General features: G+C 43.7%; 1 protein-coding gene across 1 annotated transcript; it reads right to left on the bottom strand.

Moving 5' to 3' along the window:
• Positions 1-596: 596 nt before the first annotated feature.
• NOS2 (nitric oxide synthase 2) lies at positions 597-18,281 on the bottom strand. The gene is made up of 27 exons (XM_062506864.1): positions 17,094-18,281; positions 15,685-15,860; positions 14,952-15,048; positions 14,246-14,368; positions 14,007-14,155; positions 12,406-12,568; positions 11,923-12,014; positions 11,413-11,554; positions 10,871-11,010; positions 10,148-10,322; positions 9,722-9,823; positions 8,944-9,138; positions 8,529-8,611; positions 8,074-8,218; positions 7,738-7,842; positions 7,518-7,567; positions 7,246-7,420; positions 6,656-6,788; positions 6,188-6,266; positions 5,563-5,741; positions 4,773-4,936; positions 3,811-4,021; positions 3,393-3,480; positions 2,854-2,975; positions 2,417-2,565; positions 2,054-2,248; positions 597-1,527 (listed from the first exon to the last, which is right to left on the bottom strand). The coding sequence occupies exons 2-27, from the start codon at positions 15,789-15,791 to the stop codon at positions 1,447-1,449; spliced, it is 3,444 nt and encodes a 1,147-aa protein (XP_062362848.1). The 5' UTR covers positions 15,792-15,860; positions 17,094-18,281; the 3' UTR covers positions 597-1,446.
• Between the last annotated feature and the right edge of the window lie 2,883 nt (positions 18,282-21,164).

Here is a 21,164-nt window from a genome sequence, read left to right as displayed (position 1 = left end):
GCTCAGTTCAGCCCAGTTCCTGGAGGTTTCACCAGCACCCAGAATCAGGTACCAAACCAGGCTAAGAGCAAAGTCTGTCTGCATCTCAGTGCTCGGGCCCACAGCCTCTTCTGGATGCTGAATTCCCTAAAAGCCATATAGACTTGGTTTAAGTGTCAGTGAAACAAGCCACTAACTGCTTCAGAAAGTGTTAATGCATAACTCCAGTCCAGTCCCAACCCAGCAAAGTGCACAACCACCTCAGTAACCCAGCCCACTTCCAGATCCTATGGCCATGGCTGTCCTGAAACACTGTTCACACATGGCACTGCTGACTTTCGAGTCTCAACTCTGCCTTCATCAGATTCCAGATCCTGGAGACAAGGGATGACAGGAAAATCTCACCTTGAGCTTTTTTAATAAGCTCATATAGCCCTGGTAATTTCAGAGAAGGAACTGGCTCTGAGGTAACTGCAGGGCCTAGGAAGAGCCCAAGTGCAAATACAACGAGGGCAGTTTCAAACCAGTCTCACTCCCTGGAACTAACTCACACTTTTGCCTGGCAGTAACAAAAATGCAAAACTGATCATAGACAGACTGCAACTCCTGGAGATGCCCTTAGCTCAGGGAGGAGCATTGGCTGGAGCCCAAACCCACCTCACCACAACCTGAGAGCTGATTTAGTTACCTCTGCCTTTGCAGGCTGGAGCCAAGAGCAAGAAGAGGTTCACTGATCCACACACTTTGTCTCAGTGTAAAGGCAGATTTTATTACAAATGAATCAAGTGAACCAGAGCGCAGAATACAAATGTACAAAGTGCTTTGGAATTTTTGCAATCTTCCTGCTATAGGCTCTGTAACAACAACAGCTGAGGTTCATGTACCCGAGTCCCACCAAGCAGAATTCACCACTGCTCCCTGCTGAGCAGATACAGCTGAGGTGGATGCAGCAGGTGTTGCCACTTGGGGACCAGCACATTATTATCTCATTTGCAAACACTGCTCCAGATCCAGGCACGTGGCCAGACAACTCCCAGCAACACAACCATCCATTCACCTTCTTTCAAGTGAAGATAATATGCAAGTAAACCAATCTGATATAAATAAGCTCAAAAAGATAAACAGTACATTTAAAAAAAAAAAAAAGATTGCAGCTCTAGTTAACTTAGTACAAAACATTTTCCTTGTATGTACAAAAACCTCCAGATTGATACTAGCATGGGCAGTAATAAAAATAATTTGCACTTTTACTATTAAGATAATGTATTAAAAGCATGTCAGAATAAATAGCAACAAAAGTTAAATTTAATATTTTGCTTAATAAAGTCTGAGGCTTAAGAATCAAATCCTACCATCCTATACACGTGCATGAATTAAACAAGTATAAGAAGGAGGATTTGACTCCTTGTTCTTTGAAAATAACAACAAATGTGCAAGTATTATCTAAACCAGACGTGGATTTGCTCTTCAGCTGGTGGGTTGCAAAGATCTTTTGATTTCATGTGGGAACACAGCCCCAAATATATCTTCATGGTATCTCCTTTGGCTCTGCAAAAAGAAAGGACACCCAAGAGATGAAGAAAATGCTGCCAGGTACTCCTTATCAACCAGTTCAGTAGTAAAAGGCCTTTTGCATTTGCAGCACTGGTTCTGTGATTGTAGACTTTTGTGTCTGCCAGTGAAAGGGAGCTCCCTGAATCCCAGGCACAAATGCACCAGGATGAGCTCTGGTAACAAGAGGTTCTTAAAAAGCAACAGCTCCATGAACTGGGTTCTTAGTGATGGGCCCACGCAATTCCTGAACTCACTTTTGCCCTACTGGTACAATAAAGCCTCAAGCTCCTGATGCTCCCAACACCCTGTAAAGGTGATCCTCGGGACCCTGGTGTAACTGCAGAGCAGCAGAGCCCCTGTCTCACCCTGAGCCAACAGAAGCCGGGCCGGCAGCCCCGGGGGCACCGAGCGGCTCCTCCGAGCTTTGTCCCCGTGTGTGCACACACAGGAGCTCACGGCAGCCACGGCACCTGAGCCTGGCTGTGGTGGAATGGAGGGAAGGGGCTGCGACGAGAGCTACCTTGAGCTGCTGGAAGTACTCGTCTGCCTGCTGCTGGCTGAGGCGCAGGGCCCGGGCGAGCAGTGCCCGCAGCACCCGTGCCACGTCCCGCGCCATGCGCACGTCCCCGCACACGAACACGTGGCCCTGCTGCCCGTGCACCACCTCACACACACGGGCCTCCAGCTGCCTCTGCAGGATGTCCTGGACGTAGACCTGGGAAACACAAAAGCCGTCAGCACACCGGGTTTCTGAAATGCTGCTTTGGCTGTTGGCTCTCCTGAATCCGTCGTGGGTCTGTGCACTAAGGCTCTGAGTGCCCCAAGTGTTCCAGCACTGATTCTGGAGGAGTTAACCCTTAAAGGACAAAGGAACCAGCCTTACTTTCTCCTGGCCAGGCAGTCTGGAGTAAGCTGTGTAGACATCTCTCAGGACTCCCTTTCTCTTCATTTCCTCAGTTTCCTCTCTGTAGATGTGATCCAGGTCTGGCTGCCGGCAGCCGAACACCAAGGTCATGTCCCCTGCTCCGAGCCCTGAAAGCAGCGTGGGACAGTGCTGAGCGCCTGGGGCAGCCACCGACACACAGGACTGGCACACAGCCTGCTCCCTCCGAGTCCCCAGAGCAGCCCTGCCCACAGGAATAGTCTCTGGGGGATGGATTGGCTGTGCCAGTGCAGCGCACTCAGTGCCCATTAGCTCGGGGGTGCCACTCTCTGCAGGGGCTCCCGACTGATGTCTGTGGGCGTCTCTGCCCTGCAGAGCCCTCGTCCGGAGCCCCGGGGGTGTCCCTGAGCCAGCCCTGCCCCAGGGCCCGCAGGTACCTCTGTGCTCCAGCTCGTAGAGGCGCTGCAGCCAGAAGCTCCTGAAGGGAGCGATGCCCGTGCCCGCGCCGATCAGAATGCAGGGCGTAGCCGGCTCCTCCGGGAGGTGGAACTCATTAGCACTAAAATGCAACAATATGTTAATTAGGCACCTGGTTTCTGGCAAATTCATGTTGAGTCGCCTGAATGAGTCTGAGCAGCACAGCCCAAGCCCCCAGTTTGAAAGCAGCAATGGGGCTGCACCGGGTGCTCCTTGTTCCCTCCCCTTTCCTTGCTCTGCAGTGGAGAAGCCGACAGTGGGCACAGGGTCATAGGAACAGAATTACTTCAGAATTTTCTAATTATTTGTGGTTTTACTAAATATAAGGCACGGTAAAAAGATCTCCTCTCTGGAAGACAGGGATTTCCCTTTCTTCTCAGACTCTGCTGTTCCAACTTCAACTCACCAGCTTCACTTGAAAATATCCAAACCAAGGAAAACCCACTGAAGAAGCTGAACTAAAGAGCTGCTCTTATTTGGGTTGTTTAATTTCCTTTACCTGCGGATGAAGCAGGGAACAGTTTCATTGAGCTCTATTGTGTTCAGCCACGTGCTGCAGACTCCATGGTGCAAAGGCCCTTCTCCATCTAAAAGCAGAGCAAGGCAGAACACCTCTGTCAGCACCCAGAAGCCCTCTGCTTTTAAAAAAAGCAGAGCTTAAAATTATAGCTTTAAAATAAATGTATGTCTAGTAATGATTTGTAAAACTTGGATATACTGATGATGGTGCAGGATTTTAGCAAATCTTGGCCCAGTATGAACACCTGCCCTGCAGGTACTATTCTACAGGTATGACAACACAAATTTTTTATTACAGATACATTTCATGCTGTATGGCAGACAGTTTTTTTTTTTGAACCATGAGGTAGCCTAAATACCATTTATTGAAGAGAGACATGAAAACAACAGCTCATTACCTCTTGTCCTGTAGTTTACAACTGCAACTGTCAGGTGAATCTCTCTGGCTGTCATGTCACAGGAGGAGCTGACAGAATAGTACCTGGGCTTCAGAAATGGCAGCTGAGTCAGCAGGAAAGCTGTGGAGACCTCAGCAGAGGGGAACTCCTCGAGCACCTCCAGGATGTTGGGGCTGTTGTAAAACTTCCATTTATTGTACTCTTCTGTGCTCTAAAAGCCAAAGGGCGTCACCACAACGTTACCAGGCTGAGTTCAGGAGAGCAGGCATATTTGAAATGCCACTTAAGATTCTTGCTTTACATTCATTTAAATATAGAGGCAAATCAACAAGTTCTCAAAACTTTGCCAGGACCAATACTGGGGTTTCCTAAGAAATCATTTACTTTTGAACACAGAAGTTCACAACCCCACTACAATGTTCTCAGACACCGGCTCTCTCAGGATGCAGAAACTGAAGTAGAATCCGTTTCTCAGCTCCCTGTCATGGCACATCTATGAAATTGTGTAGTCCCCGACCCCTCCCGAGCCTCCCTGAGCCTGGTAGGAGGAGTCAGCACCTACCACACTCGTGAGTCATTACCTAGAGCCACATCCCTCTGATCTCAGGGTAGCAAATTCTCCGACAAAAACATCTCCCAGGTCCCCTGCAGCTCCTCCCCGTGCAAAGTGTAAGGTTTTCAAGGGTGTCACATCAGAAACCACCGTGAGGCAAGAGAATCAGGCAGGCAAATGACCCACCCAGAACCACACAGGAAACACGAATCTCGGTTGCCACACCCAATCTGAGCCTCAAGACCCTCTTTCTCTCACTGGGGTTGGCTTTCCAAGACCACAGATTATGTAGCAGAGGCATTAAAAATCCACCATTATAAAAAATTCTTAAGCTTCTGCTACAGAGTCAAAGGGCATCAGAGGGCCCAGTGCACAGAACTGCACACAGAACTCCAGCCCTAAGGCTCACCTGACACAACACCTCCAGCCTCTGCTTGTCTCCTTCTGCTGTCACCAGCTGGGAGAGCTTTTTTAGCAGTTGTTGGGAAGGTGGAGTAGTGATATCAAGCAAGTATGTCAAAGCCTCGGGTAGTGTGCAGGCTGGAATCTTTTTGTGACTTGTCCAGTATCCACCTGGAAATGAGGGAAAGAAAAGGACACTTAGCAACACCCGTGGTATTTGACAGCTGTAGAGCTTTGCAAAACTCAGTGTCCTTCAAAATATCCTTCAGGTGAGGGTGCAGCAGGTCTAGACCACAGGGCCCTTCTGAAAGAGGTTATTGTGAGGTTTTGAATGTTTTCTAAGGGAGGATCTGACACAGAAAACTTCATGACAACGAAACACCACTTGGAAAGTCACATTCTTTCATTTGGGGAAATCATCTTTCCATGTTCCAGAGTCCTATGATTGTTCCTACTAATATGAGAAAGATGGACAGGACATATATGTCTATTTTAGGACTCTTACATGTAGCAACATTAAGGAAAATGTTGATTAATTTAATTGCTGTCAATGGCCAATTCAGCAACTGAATTACAGTCTCACTCCAGGTACCTCTGACCTGGTAAAGTGATGGTTTTGCTAGCAAGGGCAAAATCAGAACCAAGAATTATAAGAATAACTAAAAAGCAGCAACAAAATCCTATTGGAACTTAAGAAAAGGATCACAGAATCAAATTCAGTCAACAAAAATTCTTAGGAATTTTAAAGGAATCTGTCCGACATCCTCTGTTGTTTTTTCTAAAGAGACTCAACTTACCATCAATGCAGGTTTCAAGCCTGATAGTCTGATCAGCTGGAGGGGCATCCTTGACATGTGCAATAATGCCATGAACTAACTCTGCCTGGTTGCCTGGGAAAACCCCAATGTGCTCCCCAGGAAGGTAGTGCACCTCCTCAGTAGTCTCACAGTGAAGTTTAACCAGAATGGTAACACGACTGGATAGCAAAGAAAGAGAAATGAGACAGATCTTTATTACATTGACAGGATTTCCCTTGGATTGCACAGGAAAGGAATAAAGCTGCAGTGGCACTTGGCAAGGGCTCCTTTGTGTTCATTACCAAATACCAGACCAGCTTAAGGCATCACAGAGACTTAAAAAAATCACAGTCCAGGCATGTGAAGTATTTGTATCCAAACCAACTAGGTGCTGAAGTTCTGCCTGGTCTGTCCAGTACAGAATAAATATGCCTGGAACCAGCCAGTAGAAGTGCTGCCCCACTCTGCAGACTGCACAGCTCACATGCTTCTACTAAGGACAGAACAAAATTCCTATACATTTTGTAATAACTGCAGGAGAAGATGTTTATAACTGGGCACTTCAGATGTTTAAGATTTTAGTAAAACGTAGTATTGCAATATTCAAAAGGATGAGGTAGCATACCTGGACTTCAAACTTTGAAGGTTCTGCCTGAATTTCAGCTTCATGGGAATTACATCCTTGGCATGAATGCTTGCAAGGGCTGGTGAGAAAAGGGGATATGACTCTTGGTAACTCTGTGATTAGGTGTGTTTGAAATGTTTTCAAGTAATATGCAGAGGAGAACTGAACCATGTTTGCCCTAGAAGGTGACCAACCATCAGTCAGTTGTGTGTGCCCCATTCCCTGACTAAAAGCAGTTAATCTCAGCTTTTGTTCCTCTGGGATTGTCTAAATGCGTGATAGTTCCAGTGTTACTGTGCTGGAAAAGATAACTTACACAATGTAAACCAGTGTCTTTTAAAATCTGAGCATGTACTTCACTATATGCATTCTACCCTCCAGCAGGGCCAAGAGCACTTCTGAGAAACCTTCACAGTTCAGCCCCTCTGAAGCAGCAAAGGCAGAGGGAGGGGAAGGTGGGAGCAGTACCTTTAGCCAGGTCCATGGGCTGGGAGTCATGCACTAGCCTGTAATTGGTGGGGTCCCAGCTTTCCTCAGAGGTGTAGATCTCAGGCAACTGAATACTCTGTCTCCCACGGACATTAAAGATGTCACAGGCAGTCTAGACAAAAAAACGCACAAAAATAAAAGCTATTCATAGTAAAAAAAAGTATTCTTAGCATTATCATAATCCTAATAAGGAGCTATCAGTTTCACAGATTGCTGGTTCTTAGTGCCTCTGGTGTGTGGGTTCAGTGAGTTCAGGAAGGTTCCGCTTCTGTAACAGTACAGCCAAAAAATATCTACTGCAAAAAATTCAGATGTTTGATGCTACACTTGTTCATACTGAGCATTCCATTATCCAGAAGGGTTCATGCAATTTTGTGTGGATATTAGAAAATAACAGAAAAGGGACCCAGTTCCCTCTCCAAGTTAGGCAAGCAGTAGAGAAGAGGGGAGTTCCAAACTCAGACATAAATTCAGATGTTTGGTTTCCTTAATTTTCCCTCCTTTTTATGGGAACTGAACTAAAATGAATGGATAAATGAGTAGAATATGAGGTGCATTTCTATATTCACCTTGAAAGCACTGACTGCCCAGCTGTGGAAAGCTTCTTCCTGCCCGTTGAGTTCATCCCCTTCACCCACTGGAGTGAGCTGGGAAGCCCCAAGTTGGGCCAGTTTTTGGTCAATGGCATGAGCAAAGGCACAGAACTCTGGGTACATGCTGGACCCCAGACCAAACACAGCATATCTACAGAAGGGGATGAAAAGAAGATTTTGCTGTGTTATGCTCTATGGAGTACTAAAGGACTCAATTGCATGCAAACCAAACAACAAAGTGTTTTTACCTGATTTTATTTCTCAGCAGTTTCAGTCTGAGCAAGGAGTCCTTCAAGGTCTGCATCAAAATACATAAAATACACTTAAGGTTAGAAAATACTCTGATTTAAGACAGAATACTCTGGTTTGAAATCTGATCCATATCTTACTGAAGGATATGAGATAAGTGAAATGTTTGTCTTTGGTCTGTGAGCTGAGCCTAATACACACTTCTGAGGTGAACATTACCTTTCCGTTACCTGGAGAATCTCCATTTCCAAAAGTGCTAGTAACCACCAAAAGAAGTGTTTCTTTTTCCAGGTCACAAATGTTGTACTCATCCATGCACAGAATCTGGAAGGGATAAAGCCCATGAGACATTGCTAGCAGATGTAAGAACTAGCCTTAGATATCTCAGATGACTGCTAACCAAACTTACATGGCATTATGCTAAATAAATACAAAATCAAAGTCCTAGTCCAACTTGTATTTACAGAACATTCAAAACACAGGTTTGGAGAATGGAAAAGCCTGCAGAAGCCAAACTGCTGTCCCCACGTGGTGTGGCTGGTTTGTGCTGCTCACCTTAGTGCTGAAGGCACAGCTGAACAGGCTGCACAGGCTGTGGGCAAGTGTCTCTGACTTGCCCGTCTCTGTGGCGTAGATCACGGTGACCTTGGCCCTGGTGGCCACTGCTCCTTGCATGAGAGAGGATGCAAAGAGCACAGCCCTGGGGAAAGAGCAAGCACACACAGCTTTTAGTGGAGCCACACTAATTCAGGCTGATTGACAAACAAGCTAGGAAGGACTGAGCTTGAGCATGGCTTTTCTGTGGAAGATGGTTCAGAAGCAACACACTCTAGATACCCTGAGCAAGAAACTTAGATAGGAATGTTACCTCAGGGTGGACAGGTAAGGCTATGATTCAAACCATTCCATTGGTCCCTACTGTAATAATTTTTTTTAAAGAAGTAGAGCAGAAACATAACAAGAACAGAATATTTGGAGAAAGCATGAAGAATCTCACTTGAACAACTTACTTTGCCAAGATGCTGAACTTTATTTCTTTTTTCCTTGGCTTCCGGGTCTCATCATGCCACACATGTGTTTTCCATGCATCCACCTTTAAAAAAATGTTATGCTTTAAGTAAGGAATGCAAAATTGTAAATAAACAATCTGTGTATCTTCAAGGGGCCAGATCAAATAGAATTTGTATATACAATCCACTGAGTAAAAATATGGGATCAGTCTCCGGTGCATTAAGCTCCATTTTACTTAAAGCCAGAGAATTCAACAAAACTAGCAGCACCTCCCACATAAAATAGCTGCTGTCTGCTACTTGTGAATCTGTCTGGTGAACTTTCATGAACCAGGGCTTGGCACCCAGACTCCCTTAGGTCCTGAACTGCTGAAGTTGTCTGCTAGAGCCGGTCTTTCTTTTTGATGAAGCGTACCTGGTAGTAGTAGAAGGGAGTGAGGACATAGTTCAGCATCTCCTGGTGGAACACGGGGGTTATGCTGCCTGACATGGGAGGCACGATCCAGAGCCAGTCTGCCGGGCAGCCGCCCCGCGCGCGGAACTCGCCCTGCATGTACTTCAGGAAGGACTCGGAGGCTGAGTGGTGATCCATGATGGTCACATTCTGTTTCTAGACAATGGCAAAGAGAAAAACATGCATTAAAACCCTATCCTGCCTTTCTTCCTGGTGGGGCTGAAGTAATCCTCTTACTTTGGTCAACATTTCAAGGACTTTACTCAGACTAAAGGGAGTATTTATGGGATATAAATACTATCAGCAATTACTGTAAAGATACAGATTAAAGCGCGGGCCTTTGATTAAGAGCTCTTAGATCTTTTCTTCAACATCAGCATTTTACCTCTGCAGCACGGGGAGTGCATGCTGCAATGCTCTGACTCACTTTTACCCACTTTTCATACTGTCCTGATACATTAAACTGGAATTGAAAATAAAATATATTAATCCAATGGCTTTACATAGGTTTTGAAACATAGTTAAACGTGTCAAAAGGATGAGAAATCTTGCCCTTATCTTCCTTTTCTTTTTCCTCTTCCTTCTGCCTTTATCTATGAGGAAATAGGGATTCCTCTACTTTCTCAGGTGAAAATCAAGAATAGTTTTATTGGAATCACAATGCCATCTCGATTGAGTGAGAGGAAAAAAGGACAGTGAGTGTTCAGTGTCTCTCCAGATCCCACACTCAGTGACTTACCTGGAAGCTGTAAAGCACAGCCACATTGATCTCTACAACAGCTCGGTCCTTCCATAATGATGAGAGTTTGTTTGTTTCCAGTCCCATTCTCCTCCCTACCTCCTGCATGTGAAAAAGAGAGAGAAAAGGGAAAAGCAAATTTACTATATGGAACTTAGACCCCATGATTTCTCAACCTCATCAAATTCATGCACAAGGGGAAAGAGTCAGTCTCATGCTGGGGAAAGTGATGGCAGCAGAAACACCCGAGATTAAAGGTAAACTGGAATTTTGGAGTTTTTGTTCTCAAGGGAGTTCCAGCTTCATGAAGCAGGGAGTGGTTCTCTCCCATCCCAGTGAACATTGATAGTGTCTCTTTTCCAAAACTGCTGCTGCCCTGAGTTCCCTCCCTGTGCAGCCCAGCCCAGCTCCCCTGCAGCAGGTCACCTTCAGGATGTTGTAGCGCTGGGTGTCACAGAAGTCCCTCACCCCGATCTCTGTGCCCATGTACCAGCCATTGAAAGGACAGGCAGTGAACTCCAGCCCTCCCACCTCCAGCAGCATGCTGGCCACGGCAGGCAGGGCATACCACTGCAGCTCCAGCTCCTTAAACCACTCGTACCTGCAAACAAGCAGCTGCAGTTATGACTGTGTGTCTTTTCTCTGAAAACCAGAAAAGCCCAGGAATATAAAGAGTACCAATTCTAGGAGGAACCCCTGGACCAGGGTCTGCAGAAACTCACAGCAGTTTTCAGTTCAGTATTTGGGAAACACCAGCTACAGGAACTGCAGAACCATATGACAGAGTTCTGCAATCTGCAGGCCAGTCCCAAAGCAAACAAGAAGAAAAACACGAGAGAAAGACAATCAACACTGTTATCAGTGCAGTGTTGCATGTGTATTACACTAGCATAAGAAATTAGGATTTTTAAAATTATGAATATAATTGAAATGTAGATGGGGGAGAAAGTTTTCCAACAAAACTGTCATTTGTTTCCTTAATTTAAATCTCATTTCATTATTCTAACAGGCATTTTATCTTTCAGGATGATTTACCATCATTTCATCCTGACAAAGAACTCATAAAACAACTGCCACAGAGGCAGCCCAATAACCTGCCAAAGGTGAGGCAGAGGCAAAAATGCAATTATCTAAATCTTGTGTGCTTACTTTGGATGCTCCATTGGCACTTGGAGGACAATTTCTGGAGGTAATTCAAATATTTCTGGGTCTTGGCCATTTGCTTGGAGAACAAGTGGAAGTACATCAAAGCGTCCATATTTCGGCTTCCACCCAAGCTCGATGCACAACTGCAAATACAGAAAACACATTCTGTGTTCTTTTCAGGTTTCCCCTCCGGATCTGAAGACAAAAGAATTTTAACCCTCTGAAACCTGCTGAGGTAAATTCTAAGTGAAAAAAGGTTCTCTTTGCCATTCAAACAATATTGAGTCATGCTGATGAAGTATTGGTTGTGTCCCTGGTTGTGTCCCCTGACAGTATTAGCTCACCCTGTTCTGAGATGGAGGGCAGCACTTTTATATCAGGACTGTAGGAAATTATTGTTCCAGCCTGCCCTAGAACCTGTGGGGCAGAACATCCCATTCACTCCTCACCTCCCGAGCACTCTGCACAAACATGTGAGGAAGAAGCCCCAGGGAGGTCGGTTAGCCAAGAGGGAAGCAGCTGTGGTGGGGAGTTTGGAGCTGTACCTGTGTGAACTCCACAGTGGCAGGGTCTCCAAGGACTGAGCCATCTGGCCTCTGGTAGCCAGCGTAGCGGATGAGCTGGCTGTTCCACACACGGAAATCGTGCTGCCCGTCCGTCCTCTGCGGGAACACCGTGATGGCTGACCTGCCAGCACAGGGAGCTCACCTCACAACACAGCCCCACTGCCACACTGCCATCAGTGCCCACAGAAAATGCTTTACGTTTCTAAAATGAACACCGGTACAAATAAAATCATTAATTCTCTTCACCCGCCTCCCCAAATCTTCAAATCACCTCTTTTCCCCAGGAATTGCAAAAGGTTTTGTAATGTCAGCCACGAAAGCTAAACATTTTCAAGATGGTTGATGGAACACATGAGAGGAAAATGTAAGTACCAGGAAAACTAAGAGCAGAGAGAAGTGGTTGAAATGTTTAGATAAACCATTGCATGTGTTTTTAATGCCAGATCTGGATGTGATTTTTGTTGTTTAAAATTAATATTAGAGACCTACCTTATATTACCATTGTTTGTGGCATACTGAATATGACAGCAGATACGCTCAAACATTTCCTTGGCTGTTTTACAGTCCCGTGCATCAAACACCTGTGTGTATCCAACAGAAATGTAAAGAAGACTAATTTTGAAACAGTAATGTAAAGTTGTTATTTTTCCTATGCACTTAAGGAATGGAAAGACTGTGGCTCCACTAGGAAAGGTTCATTTTTATAGCTCTTATATGCATCATTTTCACCCATAACAATCCACCAAGGACCAAAACATGCACTAGATTCCATGACACACCTGGCTCCTACACTCACACTGCTACACATTTTTATTCAGCCACAGAGAATTACAAAGAAACCAATCTCCTGATATGGACAGGAGGGAATCCTCCTCAATCCAAACAGGGACATGCTCTAGCAAGGGAAAGGACATTTCCTGAGTCACAGCAGGGACTGTTTGGCTACAGCTCAGGTGTAGATGCACAGCTCACCTGCAGATTGGACCACTGGATTCTTCCGATGCACCTGGGCGCGTTCCTCCAGGCCTGCTTGGCAGCGAAGGTCAGCTCATCCTTGGTCAGCTGGTAGGTTCCTGAGGTTTCTATCTCCTTGGCCACTGTTTCCAGACGGCCCAGTTGTTCTTTGATTTTTGGCCTTTTGAACAGAAAACAGCCACGAAAAGAAACAATGAAAATTTCATTCAAACTGCAGATGTTCTCTTTATATTTTGGCTTCAGAATTTAAGACTTGTCCTTATGGAGTGCAAGGACAGAACTTATTGAACTCATGAAGAAACTAACACACAAGAAATTTAAGTAGTGACACCATCCTTTCACCACCCAGTACGTGCATAGATTTGCCACAAGTTATTCTGTGTAAGTTTTTGGTTTAAATTTGGACTTTCTAGATTAATTTGAAAAAAAAAAAATCACAAGGAAATGAAAACCAGAGAACAGGTGAGTTTCAAGGCACATGTAGGCTGAGAGTGACTGATCTCTCAAAGTTCCATTGTGTTAACAAGGCCACAGCTCTTCTGAGTAAAGTAAGTAGGATTTTCATTCCTGAAAGGAAGTGCTGAGCAATTCCTTTGTCAGGGAAACCAACTCTAAAATTCTTGAGTTTGATAACAGAAAGTGAAGTCAAAACATTAGAAAATATTTATCACCGCGGAGACAAAAATTGTTTTGTTGTCTTACAGACAGAATGAAAATAGTCTGCACTGTCTGAGAGTTTTCACATTTTCAGCAAGATGAAAGATCAAGGGCAAGCATGTGAAGATAGTGTAAATCAATGTGATCAAACAGCCATGAGCAGAGACACAGGGATGTGCAAATGCAATAGGCTGCTGAGAACAGCCTGTGTGTAAGACAGGGACTTTCAGAGACATTCAGAGGGAAGAAAGATTTGCAAGGAGTTCTAAGTGTCTAAAGAAGTGGCCATTATGTGGCTGAGTTCCTTTGAAAGTTTGATAATGTTTTCTAATGGGATGAGCAAACACTGAACTGTTTCTTGAAAGCTCATCATGTGGAATGTCACTGTAAGCCCTTGGGCATCAACCAGCTGTTCCAGCATTTCCTGCAACAAGATGCCTCTGCACCAGGCCATTTTTGTGAAAACACAAGCCCCTCTTGGAATGCTCAGTGAGCTTGTGTTGATAGCACAGAGTAAAGGTGAGAAGCAACACTGACTTTCCAATCTTCGGCTAAAGCCTTGAGAGAAAAGATACTTGGAACAGCACAAACGAAAGGCATGATCCACATTGAGACTGATCTGAGTGCAGGTAGTCTCAAGAAAACAGAAGGTAATGCTCTGGCAGAGTCCTCAATGTACTGGAATGTAGCACGCTCCAAAGGGATGGAGCTGAGGAGGGCACGGTCCAGAGTCCTTCCCTGTGTTCCCAGGATTGGCAGATGGAGCATGTGAAGTGCAATGACAGTTTTATTTAGCATTTTTAACAGTCCTTATGTATTTTGAATGCATGCTATGTAACAGGATAATTACCAAGAGCTGTGAAGAAACCAAACCCTCCTGGAGGCTCACAGACAGACAGGTAGGCAGAGGATTTTATACCAAAAAAAACAAGTTGACTTACTCTTTAAACGAACTGTAGTACTGCTTAAGGAAGTCTACTGCCTGAGGTAAAAGATCTTCTGGTGGAACTGGCCCATCTCTGGTACCTCTCACCAGGCCCTTTGGGGTCATGAGTGACCCTTGGCAGACTTTGGTCTGGCAATTGATAACCTGAAAACCAATAGAATGTCAAAAGCCAATATTGCACTCTGTATCTTCTAAAATTTCTGAAAAATCCCTGTTCATATTTCCATATTTTACCTCTTTTGCAGTCAGGTGTAGTGTGTCAAGAAAGCTGGATCCATTTTCCAAGTTTCTTACTCTCACATGCCTTGGACATCCTGATATTTGGTTTGAAACTTTGATGTCATTTGAAGGAAGATTCTGGGCAGAGAACAGATAAAAATGCATACTGTCGTCAGACCTATTGAATATCTTTCAGTTTCATTTCAGACTTAATGTTAACACCAAAATATTTCAGATTGAATTCAAGAAACTAGATATAAATGTGATCTGCTCCAAGATGATTATTTGACTACAAAACTATTGAGCTAATCTGCAGTTTGATATTAAACGGGGTGGGGGGGAAGTTTTTTTGTACTAATCAAGCAGTGTCTGCCACTGCTAATACCTTTATAATTTCAATAAATCCTCTGAGTATCTTTGAGCATTGTAGTCACAGTCTCAGGAAAACAGTGAACCAATTTTAGGGACAGGACAGGTTTGTTACTAAAGGTTTGCAAAGGTATATAAAGGAATCAGGCATCCCAGTCCCCATGGGGTCACCTTTTCCTTTAAGTCTTATCAATGCTCCATTTTTGTCAGGAAAGAACTTTCACCCAAAGATGTCCCAGCAGTCCTAACCTCCTGCAAGCACAGTCAGACCTCACAGGAGAACGTGGAGCAGTTGTGAGCAGCAAGGACCACTCATGGGAACTGTGACTATCAAACAAAGGTGGGAACAGACCTCTCCTCCCTCACTGGGCTTTGCTGAAGTTATGATAGGTGGCCTCCCCATCTGCTTCTTGCTTGGACTGTGCAATTTGGCATCATCCTTTTCTGAGCTTCAACAGAGAGAGAGAAAAGTCAGTACAAGGCAACGTGCTTCATGTTAGGCTCTGCTTTCAGCATCAGCAGATGCTCAGTGCTGTCTCTGAAATACATACTGAGCCCATAACCCAGCAGTGGCAGTGGGCAGATTCAGTAGTAAAGCCATAGCACCCCTCTTCCCAGAGCACTGTGGGGTGTGGAAGGAAAGGAAGGCAGAATATGAAACCTGAAATAAGTAACACCCTGAAGACTGAGAAATTTAAGATGCATGTGCACCTTATTTTATACAGTGTTGTGTATGAACTGCATCACAGAACTACTTCACCAATCTAATTACAGAATAAATAATCACTTGGCTATTTTTATAGCATACACCTTTCCTGAGACTTAGAATACCTGAAACCATAACACACCAAATAAATTTAAGACTACGAAAGAGAAAGCAAGATGATTTATATCCTCAATGACTAGCTCTGACACAAGTGTTTTATGTTCATTACCAAGTTACACCACCCAGAGACCCACAGTTCTTTGGTTAATATCAGTATTTTGGAAACACATTATGGGTTTCTCCAGGACCCAAACCACTTAATATCTTCCTTTTTCAAATCAAAGATAAACTATGAAACCATTAAAAACCAGGATCTTACCCATGGATCTTCCTATTTCTCTCCACGTTGTTGTTGATATCCTTCTCTCTGGGGTAGCGGCTCTTGGCAGTGTGAGATTTGAACACAAACTGCCAGGGGCACAGCATTTTGTATGCTCTTTTTGTGGTTTTACTTCACTGTGCTGAAACCTTGTCTTGTGTGATGTGGGAACACTTCTAAGGACACAAAAAACCCAACAAGGTCAGTTTTTACCCAACAAGGCAACTCCCTTAAACTTTTTACCCAATAGGGCAACTCCCTTACACATCTCTCAGAAGCTCACCAGCCTCACTGATCTGATAAAAAATCCTGTGTTTAAAACAAAAATTGCTTGATTCTTAGGATAGTCATACTAAAACTAACACTTGTAATGTGCAGCCACGTACTAATCTAAAATACTGGCAAGAGAATTTCAGATGACCTCTGGTCAGGTAAAGCAGCAAATACTGGTGTCTGAGCAGACCACAAGCTTAGAAAAGGGATGTGAAATGTTGCTGTGTTATTCACACAGTAATGAAAAAAATCTTATTCATAAATGAACCACAACATTTTGCAGTGTATCCACCTGCCAGAGACAAACAGGATTCTGAGAGGCTGAGATCTGTGGTTTCTAAGATCTGAAGGACTTATTTCAACATAACACGTAACATTTACACAAGAATGTACAAATTTTATGCTATTCATTTTAACACACATTTTCTGCTCATTTCTGAACATAAGATGGATTTTGTGCTCGGGAAGTTGTGACAGAAGAGGAAGATCAAGCCAGTAAATTGCAGGGTTAGAGAGAATTAGCCCCAGCATTTGAATCTGGTTTGTAACAGAAATCAAAACCTAACGCTTCCAAGAAGTTAGACACAAAGGAAGAAAATAGACATTGTCATATATTCCTGATGTAAATTATTTCTTATTTTGATATTTATATTACTTTTACAGTAGAAGTTAAATGTATGCTGGGCTCTGAAGATACTGTCTGCTGTAAAGTTACAAAAGAAGAGAAATCCATCCAATTGTCTGTGCAGAAACTGCAAGGTATGAAGTGATTGCTACTTCAGATGAGAAAAACAATGTGTAATGAGCATTTCTCTGCAATTACAAAATAGGAAAAAAAATTAAATTGTTATTCTGCAATAAAAAATGCTGTGATGTGCCTATACAGTTTTGTAAAATACAGGAGGAAAAGAGAAAAAATTGAGAAGGGGAAGAAAAGAAAGAAAGAAACAAAGAAGGAAAGAAGGAAAAAAAGAGGAAAATATGGAAACCCCCCCCACAAACATAAAAACAATACACAGGGGAAAAAAAAGGAGGCAAAGGAGGAAAAAGATGAAAAATAATAATAGAAAGAAAGAAAGATAATAATCAAAATAAAAACTAAGAAGAAAAGGCAAGAAGAAAGAGAGCAGACTCACATTTCCCTTCAGTGGCACTCAGAGCAGGCAGGTGCTTTGTGTCCTGCACCACGGGTTCTGTGGATAGCACTGACAGTGTTTCCTGCTACATGCACAAACCTTCAAATCAGCAGAAAGGAGGGACAAAGTTTTCAGGGCAGCTGGACAGCCTGGAACTAGAGCAGGAGACTGAGTCCCACACTTTGCTCCTAATGCAGAAAAAAGATATAGTTTGCCATCTAATGACTTTACCTGTGAGCTGCAGTAAATGAATAACAGAATGAACACCTGGACATGGTGCTTCTTACCGTGCTTTTGTGAGAGGTGTCCCAGCCCTGCCAGGAGAGGCTCTTCTCTGTCAAAGTTTCTTGCCTTCCACCTCTCAGGCTCTGTACCCCTCCCGGGAGGCAAAAGCTTTTTATAGCGCAGGACCATGTATGCAAAATAGCTCCAAGCAAGGCTGGACATGGCTAGTGAAATCAGGGGGATTCCCCAGATCCTCGACCCGTGTCGCTTGGAGAAGTGGAGGGTGTGTGGCTGCTGAGTGAGCAGCACAAGATGTGTGAGAGGTGGAGGCAGCTCCTGGTGCTGTCAGCATCCCTTCCTTCCCTCGGTGTGCTGCAGCCTCGAGTCCTCCTTGTGCCCCTGGCAAGGGCAGGGTATCACACTGAACACTGTTTGAAGTGGTTCACTCGCACACAGTGTTAAAATGAAAAGAAATAAATGCTGAAGGGCTTCTTAGAGCTTTTATCCCTGTGTGGACAGTCTCCAGGCACCCTCCTGTACACTACCTATGGCTGTAGGAAGAGTGAGAAACTTCAAGAGAAATGTTACAGAGCTGTAGAGCTTTACAATACAGACCAGGAAAACATTTAACCACATGCTTGTAACGAAGGACAGATATTTTAAGTTTTACATACATACACTTCCTTACTTTTGATCTAGTTTTAAGAGCTCTTTCTCAGTAGAGTATTTGTAGAATTTCTTGCTCTCCACAGCTTCCTGTTCTGCCTGTTGCTGCCTGTGAGATTTGCCCCCTGTGCTTTTCCAAAGTATTGGGAATACTGGAAGGAAACTGCAACTTCCTGAAGCATGAACTATTCCCAGCATGATGTATTTGGGAATACCAGGGGGACAGCTGGATGAGGAAGATGGGATTGCTGAGCTGATTTTCAATGTCAGACAACATGTGGACACATACCTTTTACAAAATTAGGCTTCTCCCTGCAGTGTGGAAGGCAGAACCCCCTCAGGACAGGGCTGGTATCAGATAGTGCCTTATCTGTTTCTTGATATTATGTATGGTTATTTTAAAGAAGCTGTTTACAAATTAAAGACGAATAATAAATCTGCTGACTAATGAGTCAAATAAGGTATATTGATAACTAGGGAAAGATTTACAGTTGCTGACCAAAGATCTACAGAAATGAGGCATAAGACAGCCAGATAAATGAGGAAATGCAGGTTCTTTTCTCATCTGTCACTCTTTTACTGGGCAAGCTTGGGCAAGGTGTTTTCTTCTCTCTGTGTCTAGCTTCTCTATTTGAAAATGAACTGTAGGTGATTGTGTAAAGCATTTCTAGAAGCAAAGCAAGTGCTGTGTACACGTGTTCATGCACGAGATCCCATGTATGCATCCCATCCAGGACTGCTAGAGATGAATCTCTTGATAACCCTGAGTTTTCCGAGCATTCATCTGTTTGGCTTTATCAAGCCTGTGCTGCTTAGCATCCACTGCTCATGAATCTTCACAGTTGGATTTTTCTTTAATGTGGTGCCTTTCCTCTCACCAGAATTAGCAGGTGAATCCCTTTATTTAATATATTCAGTCATCAGGCAGAAACAATGTGTGAGAGCTGTGCCACTCAATGCCATGCCAGAAAATTCTGTCTTTACATTCTTCTTTGCATTTGCTACTTTGTAACAGGGTTTTAAAAAATTCTCTTTGCATCCTTCCCTTTCTTATTAACCTCTTTCTTATATAGAACATAGGAAATCTTAATGTCTAGTACTGTAAGAAAGACCGTATCTTAGTAGAAGTTTATTTAAATTCAGGGGGGTCTAAGCTTTTAGTATTCACCCTCCTTATTTCCCTGTGCTTGGGACTGCTGAAATCTAGGAAAGGTTGTGTAGGGATTGGATATGGAAAGTCAGATTTGGGATAACTAGAGGAAGAGTAACATCTTTCCTTAGGAGAATTGTTAAAAGGACTGGCTGAGGTACAGCCATTCAGGGAACTGCTTAATCACTCCAGCTACTCAAACAGGACCTGATGTTTTATTCACTTGAAATCAATAATAAAACTCCCTCTGTACAGTAAGAACAAGAGAGAACCATTCATTCCTCAGGTGGACCAGAGATTAACTAAACAAGCTCACTGGGCACTCCTTCTACAAATATTCTACAGTGCTTGGAAAGTTTTTCCTTCAGAAAACCAATTCTGACCATATTTCCTACTTTTGAAGGGACACTTCTTCCTCTGCCACATCTGAGTGCAAAAACTGTTTCCTTATCTCACATTAACTTTGATGAAAGAGGTGCCCTTTCAGGGCAGACTTTGACCTATTCAGTGCTGTCATCTTCAGTTAAATTTTGTTTTATTTCTGAGTGTCTGATGGTCTGTAGCCTCAACAATCAGCTCTCTGCAATTTCCTTCCAAGTGAGTAATATTTTGTCTGATATTATATTTACATCATACCTGCAAGATTCTCTATGAGCTCAAGAAGTCATATTCCTGAAAACACAAATCAAGCTCTCTTTGTAAGGCTGCTCCTCTGAGATCAGGGCATTTTGAGTCTCCAAAGAACAACTACACTAAGGCAAAGTTCATGACAGCAAGGGCTGATCTTCCCAACTCCATGGAACCCAAGGAGATGTTCAGCTCTCCCAGCTTTTCACAGGTTATTAGTGAGCTTTTTCTAACTCCCTTTTCCTAACTAATGTAACTATTGTCTGAGATGTGCAGGTGACAGCACAGGAAGTACAGCACTGCAGCCCCTCTGAACACTGGGCATCTCAGATTTGTTAGGACTTGCTTCTCGTTGGGTGGTTTCTGACAAAGATACAATTAATAACAATAGCAACTATTGCTGGTCCCAGGTATCTCCTCCCACTGACTACTGTCAGTCATCTTTTACACTGCTTTGGTTTTTAATTTTCTAAAGAAAATTTCTTTGGTTTGAATCTTCCCCCAAACTTTGCAAGATGGCAACCCTGTTTTGTTTTGTTTTTCTTATTTGGTCTGTGTTCTGACTGCTGACTATTCCTTTAAGGGTTTTAAGATATTCACCATTAACGGTAGCCCCTTCTTCATTGAATTTATTATTTCAAAATGCTCATGATAAAGTGGGGATAACAAGTGTACCAAAAGCAAAATAAAAGAAGGCTAGGCCTTGGCTCTTGAAAATATGCAAATAAAAGTAGGATCCCACCCTGTCTGGACTCTTAGTTTCTGCAGATTTAAGTTTGGTTAAACCAGCAGTCTAGTGTGGAAAGTGCAATGTTTTGTTTGCCATGCCCTGCTCCCCAATGGAAGATTGAATGTCAAACAATGGCAGGGCAGGGTGGAAAATTTTCCAGTCTGACCATCTGAGGGTGAAAATGAAAGTTAAGGAGAGTGTTAAATTTGCAGAGATGTGCCAGTAAATTCATTCTTTCCTGTCTGCTTGCTGTCAGTTAGGCCAAACTCAGACATGCAGAAAGAACAGAATTCCCTCATCAGTCACCCTCTCCAAAATTCCCAGGGATGAGGAAATGAGGACCAAAGCCATCTCACAATCAATAGACAAAGTTTGTTGTGCCTGGCTGCACGTTGGCCCAGGCAGAAGTGATTGCTGACTCCCCCTGACTCACCCCTGAGATCCTCAACCACAGCTGCAGCAGCAAAGACAAAACTACAGCAAAAAAAGAACAAAATAGCAGTTATCAGTTGACTGGGCCTAAACCCTGGTGTCCTGAACTCCTGGACATCATTTCACTACACTGAAGATGTCCCTGTGTGGAGCATAATGAAAAGCTGGCATGTGGATAGAGAAAAGGTTCAGAACACTGTTTGCTACTTGTGCTCCTGCAATCCATACCTGCCACAGCAGA

The sequence above is a fragment of the Cinclus cinclus genome, chromosome 22, assembly GCF_963662255.1.
Source record: "Cinclus cinclus chromosome 22, bCinCin1.1, whole genome shotgun sequence".
Taxonomy (NCBI): Eukaryota; Metazoa; Chordata; class Aves; order Passeriformes; family Cinclidae; genus Cinclus; species Cinclus cinclus.
This window is presented reverse-complemented; position numbering and strand designations above follow the sequence as displayed.

Bases quoted from the DNA above. Each gene is read 5' to 3' on its own strand.
- NOS2 (XM_062506864.1), bottom strand. From the start codon at position 15,791: ATGCTGTGCCCCTGGCAGTTTGTGTTCAAATCTCACACTGCCAAGAGC. The intron at 4,022-4,772 runs GTGAGCCTTAGG...TTTGGCTTTTAG, and splicing joins GGCTGGAGGTGTTGTGTCAG to AGCACAGAAGAGTACAATAA. The intron at 2,566-2,853 runs GTACCTGCGGGC...CGCTGCTTTCAG, and splicing joins CTACGAGCTGGAGCACAGAG to GGCTCGGAGCAGGGGACATG.